Source organism: Phascolarctos cinereus, unplaced genomic scaffold (assembly GCF_003287225.1).
Source record: "Phascolarctos cinereus isolate Bilbo 61053 unplaced genomic scaffold, phaCin_HiC Scaffold_726;HRSCAF=1367, whole genome shotgun sequence".
Taxonomy (NCBI): domain Eukaryota; kingdom Metazoa; phylum Chordata; class Mammalia; order Diprotodontia; family Phascolarctidae; genus Phascolarctos; species Phascolarctos cinereus.
The window spans coordinates 376,454,451-376,462,382 of record NW_027556098.1 but is presented as its reverse complement, the minus strand read 5'-3'; the positions used below and the strand labels follow the sequence as shown (position 1 = coordinate 376,462,382).

Here is a 7,932-nt window from a genome sequence, read left to right as displayed (position 1 = left end):
AGGAGAGGAAGGGGTTCAGAACGATGGAGTAGGTCAGCTCCTATCCTACTCCCTAGCACCAGGGCCCAGAGGCAAAGTGTAAGAAACTTTTATTTATGAATCTGATTATAAGATTAGAAATGATTTTGGAAGGAGGGGCTGGGCCTTGGCTCCCTACCTACCCCCTCTGTTTTGGGGACCATGGTGGGACAGGGGCATCCATCCTGTCCCTCTCGGACAGGTCTTGACCTTGGGGAGGGAAGGGCATGGAGTTCAGCTCCTTGGTGGAAGGGGGTCCCCTGGATGGCAGGGAGAGTGAAGACGGGGTGAGGTAGGAAGGTAAAGCCCTGCCCTCTCTCCTGTGCTCTCCTGGGTAAGCAGGGATCAAGTTTAGTTCTCTCAGCCCCGTTGGTGGGTATGAGGTTCAGCATCTAACCCTCCCTTCATCCCAGAGAAGCCGGAGATGGGATAAAGCCCAAGTTAAAGCTCCGGTTGGGGAGGTCCATCATTTCCAATATTCCTCGGTGGCCTTGCTGCTAAATCCTGTTGGATTCTGTTCTTGCCACCGCCAAAGGTCCTCACCTGAAACAGGCAGGGAGAAGGTGGCTCAGGGTCCTGGGTGAAAGCGGAGGGCAGAGGACAAGTCACCTCCCATGTTCAGCCATCCTTGACCAGAACCCTCTCCAGATACTCACACATCTTGTCTAGGCCAAAATCTGCTTTCCAGCCCAGCTCCTCCTGAGCCAACTTGGGATTGGCATAGCAGGTGGCCACATCCCCGTCCCGGCGGGCCACAATCTGATATGGAATCTGCAACCATACAACATGAAAGGTCTGCTGTGGGTAGAGGCAGGTCAGGGATGCGGGTGATGCTTGGTGAATGAGAGCAGGTCCTTTGCACAAGAGCTATCTGTCTAACCAACGCCCTAGGAGAAGGGAGCTGGGAGTGGCATTGGCCCCATTTTACAGATCGAGTCCTGAGCAAGGGGTTAAGTGACTTCTGGTCAGATGCTTTGAAGCTAGAAACTGGCCCCATCACAGGTTTGCAGATCCACAGCAGGAAAGGGGCTTCAGAGGAAAACTAGACTAACCTCCTCATTTAACAGATGAGGAGACTGAAGCCCTGCCCACAGTTCTAGAGTTGGTAGGTGGTTGAGCCAGGACCCTGTGCTCTTTCCCACCCTTCCTCTGCCTCTGAGGAGTCACAGATGTCATGGTCTGGTGGAAGCGGGGGCCTGGGGGATTTGGGGCATGGTCCGGGGCATCAGTCCCACCTTCTTTCCAGAGGCTTTCTCCATGGCAGACACCATCTGTAGCACCGAATAGCCAGTGCCCGTCCCCAAATTATAGATCTGTGGGGACAAGGCATCCCATGAGAAGGGGGTGCCTGACAGTGCTGGGGACCCCTTATTTTAGCATCTGTCACCAGCTGCCTCCTTCACACACTCCCCCACGGACTTGCTGCCTACCCGACAGCCACATTGTTCCTTGAGTTTCTTCAGAGCTGTGATGTGGCCCTTAGCCAAGTCCACAACGTGGATGTAATCCCGGACACCTGCATGGAGGAGGTGTCCCATCAGCCCCCAACTATTGGCAGGACTCCCTTGCCCACTAAGTACCCACCCCCTCAAACTGCCCCCTCCACTTTAGCAGATGAGTTGAAACTATATTTATTAATGCCTAGAGCATGTGTAGCACTGTCCTGGGGGCCTTGTCCTCAGCGATCCCTCACCTGTCCCATCCACTGTGCTATAGTCGTTGCCATAGACGTTGAGGACTTCCCGACGTCCTACAGCCACCTGGATGGGGGAGGGGAGTTAGGGTTAGCCCTCTTCCCTAAGTCACCCCAGGCAAGTCTGGCTCCCCGCAACCCTGGCCCGAGGGGTACCTGGGAGACATAGGGCATCAGGTTGTTGGGGATGCCTTGTGGGTCCTCGCCGATGCGGCCAGAGGCGTGGGCCCCGATGGGGTTGAAGTATCTCAGCAGCACGGCATTCCAGGCCTGTGGAACCTAGAGCTGTCAGCTGCAGGGGCCTTCCAGGCACCTTCCCAAGCTCCTGACCTCTCCCCTGCCCCAGTGACCTGAAGGAAGTCACTTCTCCCTTGCCGGGCCTCAACTGCCCCCCTGTCAGATGACCCGTGGGGGCCTTTACCTTCTCTGCCCGGCACAGGTCCCGGATCATCTCCTCGATGAAGAACTTGGACTTGCCATATGGGTTGGTGCAGCCCCCCCGTGGGGTGGTTCTCATCCAGGGGCAGGTAGTGGGGGTTTCCATATACGGTAGCTGAGCTGCTGAATACCAGGTTCTTCACCCCGTGAGAGTTCATGGTCTGGGCCACCAGAAGGGAAAGGGGGGAGGTCAGAGGCCTCAACACTGGAAGACCCTGAGGTTTGAGGCTGTCACCTTGTCCCCCTGCCTGCCCCCCCGAGCTGGGAGGAACGCACCCCTCGTCCCATCTCGGTCCCTTCTGATGTCCCAAGAGGTCAGGGCTAAGCCCCTGTCACTTCTGGGTCAGTCTAAGGCTCCACTGGTCCTGTCAGACTATTTGCCACTGCCAGTGGGTCAGTGGGCAGAGGCCCAGGGAGGTGGCATCCATCTGGCCTGAGCTTCTCACCTCCAGCAGCTGGATGGTCCCCATGAGGTTGACCCTGTAGTAGTCCAGAGGTTTCTGTACTGACTCCCCAACTGCCTTGAGCCCCGCAAAGTGGATCACAGCCACGAAAGTGTGCTGTAGGGAAGACAGAGAGCATGGAGGCAGGTGAGGCTGGGGGGGATCCCTGTCCTGGGCCCATCCCAGAGGATCCATGGCCCAGGCCCACCTTGGGCTCCTCCCCTCACCTTCTTAAAGAGTCCTTGCAGGGCTGCTTGGTCCAGAATGTCCATTTCCTCAAACTCCACCTTCTTGCCTGTGAGTTCTTCTACTCGCCTCAGGCTCTCAGGCATGGGCCCCTGCCCTGGATGGGAGAGAAGGTGGGCTCAGGGGTCTGGAAGAGAAGGCAGACCCTGGGGGCTGGGGGCCTGAGAGAGAAGACGGGCCCTGGGGTTTGGGGGAGATGACAGGCCCTGGAGGCTGGGGGCCTGGGAGAGAAGGCAGACCCTGGAGGTTGGGGGCCTAGAAGAGAAGGCAGACCGTGGGGGCTGGGGGCCTGAGAGAGAAGGTGGGCCTTGGGGCTGGGGGCCCAGGAGAGATGACATGCTTAGGGGCCTGGTCCCCCCTCTCCTCTCTCCCTCCACCCCAGACACTGTCCGGCTGGGCCATCGGTAGGGTGCTGGGGACCTCACCACGGATGGTATTATGGAAGTTGTCGATGACCACGGGCTGGTAGCCAGCCTCCAGCAGCTCCAGGACAGTGTGGCTGCCGATGTAGCCGCCTCCTCCAGTGACCAGCACCTTCTCCGCCATCCTTCACACCTGGGGTAACAAAGGGAGCCTCAGAGAGGCGGGGGCTATCTGGGACAAGGCCCAGAGCTCTTCCCCCTCCCGCTCCACGTCCTTGCTTGGGATCATTCCCCTTTCCTCCCACCACAGCTGCCCCTGGGAGATCTCCAAGCACCCAACTCACTGGGGGGGGGGTAGGGGGGCAAGAATGGAAACGGAGAGATGTCAGCTAAGTCGTGCTAGGCAGGCAGGCAGTCTACAAGCTCCTCGTCCAGAGCCCTGGAGGGTCTGGGCTGTGGACGTGGCTCAGACCTGGCCAAGCTGTCAGGTAGGGAGTTTCCTCTCCAGCCAAGGAAAAGGGAGGAATTCATTCAGGTTTTCAAAGAACTCCAGCTTCCCTCCCCTCCCCCTGCCTCCCGAGGGCAGCTAGTCCATTCTGGTTCCTGTTCTGGCCCCTCCTTTCTCCCCGCCTTCCAAACTGGGCCCAGCCACCCCGGAGCTGCAGGTCCGGCAGGGACAGCGCCACGGCCCCTCCCTCCCTTCGGGGTAGTTAGGGGAGAAGGTAGGAGGTTCTGCTCGGAATCTGTCGGGGGCTGGGAGGAGAGGCCTCCCCGGTCCCCAGGACCCAAAGAAGGGCAAAGGGTCTCTTGGAACAGAACCAGGGCCCCCCTGGGGACACTCAGGCTGGGGAGGAGCTGAACTAGCATTAAGGGGCTATTGGCTGGGGAGACCCCCAACGCCAAGGGGAGTTGAGTCTGGTCCAGTGTGTCTCTAACCAGCTCCCCGAAGAATGAAGGGGATAGTGAGGCCCCACACAGGGAAGAGGAGCCTGAACTGGGCTCAAGCCAGCTCCTGGTCCATCTCCCTCACGGCCCTGACCCCATTCCTCCTCTCTTCCTCCTCACGCGGAGGGACTTTGGCCCAAAGGTAGTGAGCCCCGCCAAGTACAAACAGCCACGAATACACATGGACTGGCCCCCCTGGCCTACCCCCACCTGTGGCTTCTGGCTCAGTGGCAGGACATGGCAGGGAGAAGGACAGTTCACCTGTCCCAACCTGGGTGCCTGTGTGCTGCCCCTCCCTCACCCCCCCCTCACCTTTCCAGACTGTCCAGCCCACCCCCATTCCCAAGGCTCGGATCACTGTCTGAGGTGACCCAGCCTTTCCTCTACCCTTTACTACTCACCTCGCCAGAGCCCCATCCTCTCTCACTCACCACCTCCTAGCCTGCTTCTTTCCTCTAGAGATGGGGAACCTGCGGCCCCGAGGCCACATGTGGCCCTCTAGGTCCTCGGGTGTGGCCTTTTGACCAAGTCCAAGTTTTACAGAACAAATCCTTTTCTTAAGGGGATTTGTTCTGTGAAGTTCGGATTCTGCCCAAGGGCCTCACTTGAGGACCTAGAGGGCCTCATGTGGCCACAGGTTCCCCATCCCTGTATCAGCCCATACCCCCAATATCAATCACTTCCTATACCTCTCACCTTCCTTGGCGGCTCTGCCCACCATCCTCTAACACTTAGCACTCTCCTACCCACCCACTACGGCTCACCTCCTAAACTGCTCACTATAATGAGGCAGCCGGTAGTGCAGAGTTCTAATTTGACCTCAGGCACTAGCCGGGTGATTCTGGGTAAGTCATTTGACCTGTTTGCCTCAGTTTCTTCAACTGTAAAATGGGGATAATCATAGCACAGCCTCCTGGCAAGGCTTTTGTGGGGATAAAACTGGGCTAACATTTGTAAAGCGCTCCTTTATGAAGCCTATCCACTCGGGCTAAGCGACGGTTAATGTCCTACGCCTGTCACTCGCCTTGGGCAACTCTGGACTCTCACCCATCCTCTACCTTCCACCTCTTAGGCTGGGCTGCTCCGCCCTCCCTTCCGTTCCGCTCTGCGAGCCGCGAGCCCCTTCTGACACCGCCCGCAGCCCTCGTACCTGGTCAGCAGCCGGCGACCCTCCTGGATTACAGATTTAAACGGTGGGGTCCCGCGCCAGGTCGGCTAAGGTCCAGGTCCACCTGCCGCGCTGCCCCTTTAAAGGTTTATAGCCACGCCCCTGCCACGCCCCCTTCGGAACACGCTACCTAAGGCCCCATGGAAACGTGTCACCGAGACTCCCGCTACGGAGTCTGGAGGAGGTCAAAAAGGAAGCAGACTGCTCTAAAGCGCCTGCGTGATGCACTTCCGAAGCGCGGCTGGCGAGGAGAGAGAAGACTGTACCATTGTACCTCAGCAGACGGGGGAGGGAGGAATCGCGCCCTGTTGGGTGGGGCGTGCGGAGGAAATGAATGGGCCAGGCCATACTACTGAGCTTCTAAGCGGAGGGGTGGCGAGCGGAGAGCTCAGGGACGTGAGGCTGAGCAGGTGGCCTTTGCCGGGAGTCTGGCTGCTGCTGATGTCACTGACTCCCAAAGCTAAGCCTGACCCTGGAGCTCGCTGCCCGAGGGAGCCTGGGGTTGGGGGACGGTGGAGGGTCCATTAGGAGGCGGAACCTTGAAAGCTGAGTCCAGGCGGCTGCTTGTCGCGGAGCGGGCGCTTGGAGCAGCCCACGCCACTCACGACCCCGCGGTCCTGGGGTTGCCCCCGACGTGTCCCGGCCTGGGGCACATTCCACGAGCGGGTGGAGAGCTCCTATGGGCCTTCCCTGTGTCCTCCGCAGGGAAGGGGCTCGGCACATAGTAGGCGCTTCCTACATGCGTGACCCTTTGTGACCGTGGGCGAGTCTCCCGCTTCAGTTTCCTCATGTATAAAGTGAGGGGTGGGGCTGGAGGACGTTCTGGTCCACGGCCGCTGTGCGCAGGATCCTAAAGTAGAGAGCCTCTGACCTTCAGAGCTGCTTCACCAAGCAGGCGATAGTAAAAGATAAATGACATTGTTCATTTAACAAAAATCTATTTTCTCTCCTTTTCACCTTACCCCCCCCCCATAAAAATAAAAACAAAACTCTTGTAGCCAATTTGCATAATCAAATAAAACATTCCCCCAGCTGGCCAAAATGTGTGTCTGTTTTCTCCTGGCCGTGTCACCTGCACTCCCCAAACCTCCAAGGACATTGAATGGAGGCTCCCTGAGGGCAGGTACTTTCTCACTTTGGTATTTCTATCCCCAGTGCCTAGCAGGGTCTCATCACCAAAGTCCTTGGCATTGTCACATGGCTCAACCCCAGGAATAAACAGGACTTTATCAATGGAAGCGACACTGAAGAAGATGAATTCCCACCTGCAGCCCAAGGACCACTGGGCCTTTTCATGGGACTTCCAGCTGGAACTTCCTGTATGTGAGCTTCCTGAGAACAGGAACCATCTTCCTTTTGTTTGTGCCTTTCCTGGTTCTCCTCTCACATCTCTGAACACCCCTTCTCAGTCTCCTTTGCTGACTTCATCCAAGTCACACCTGCTAACCATGGGTGTCCCACAGGGCTCTGTCTTGGGCCCTCTTCTCTTCTCCCATCATGCTGTTTCACTTATTGATCTCACCAGCCCCCATGTTTCAATTATCGTCTCTATACTGATTATTCTCAAATCTACATATCCTACCCCTTCTCTGACTTTCAGTTTCCCATCTCTAACTGACTATTGGACCTCGAACTAGATGTCCTGTAGACATCTTAAACTCAACAGGCCCATCTTTCCCCCTAAACTCTCCTTTCCAAGCTACCATATTATTGTCAAGGGCACCCAATCCTCCTAGTCCCTCAGGCCCACAACCTAGGTCATTTTGGATTCAATTCCGCTCGTCCCCCCATATCCAGTCTGTTGCCAAGGCCTGTCCATTTTACCTTTGTATTATCTCTTGAACCCTCTCCTCCTCTCCTCTGACACAGTCCTTGGACACTCTGATGTCCCTGGGGTAGGCCCTCATCTCCTCATGCTTGGACTATTCTGATAGCTGCTGGTGGGTCTGCACATGTCTGTCCCACATTAGGCCATGCTCCATTCAGCCACAAAGTAAGGAATCTTCCCACAGTGCAGATCCAATCATTTCATCCCTCCACTCTACAAGCCTAAGTGTCTCTCTATCACCTCCCAAATCAATGATCAATTCTGTTGGTGTTCAAAGCCCTGTATAACCTGGTCCACTCCTACCTTTCCAGTCCTCTTACACCTTGAACCACTTTGTCCCACTGATGCTGGCCTTCAACAAGCCATGCCATCATCTCTTGGCTCTGGGCATTTTCATGGGAAGCCTTTCCCACCTCCCCCACCCACCCACCCAATACAGTACTTTCTCTCTCTTAATTATTTCCTATTTATCCTACAGTTAACTTATTTGTACATAGTTCTTTGCAAGTTATCTCCCCTATTGAACAGTGAACCCCCTGGGGGCAGGGTCTTTTGCCTTTCTTTTGTGAGAGATGAACTCTCAAAAGTGAAGCCTCCTCGGGGGTCAATGGTGCCTATTGAGTGGGATAAGGGGTCCTGTGAAGACTTCTTACAAGAATAAATAGAAATTGTATTAGACTCAAGGCAGGCATAGCAGCCTGACAGGCCTAAGTTTCGGTTTACTAGAAATCACCTGAGTTACGGGAGTCCAGTCCCAAGTACCCCCCCCCCCTTTTAGGCCATTGTTATAT

The 7,932-nt window shown here is 56.4% G+C and overlaps 1 protein-coding gene across 1 annotated transcript; it reads right to left on the bottom strand.

Annotated features, from left to right (window-relative positions):
- Window positions 1-72: 72 nt before the first annotated feature.
- Window positions 73-4,653, bottom strand: GALE (UDP-galactose-4-epimerase). The gene is given in 12 exon segments (XM_020983076.2): window positions 73-561; window positions 675-789; window positions 1,254-1,331; window positions 1,449-1,534; window positions 1,712-1,778; window positions 1,868-1,981; window positions 2,133-2,210; window positions 2,212-2,310; window positions 2,596-2,709; window positions 2,820-2,935; window positions 3,264-3,393; window positions 4,547-4,653. Coding segments are annotated over 11 exon segments (1,065 nt in total). The 5' UTR covers window positions 3,385-3,393; window positions 4,547-4,653; the 3' UTR covers window positions 73-484.
- Window positions 4,654-7,932: the final 3,279 nt, after the last annotated feature.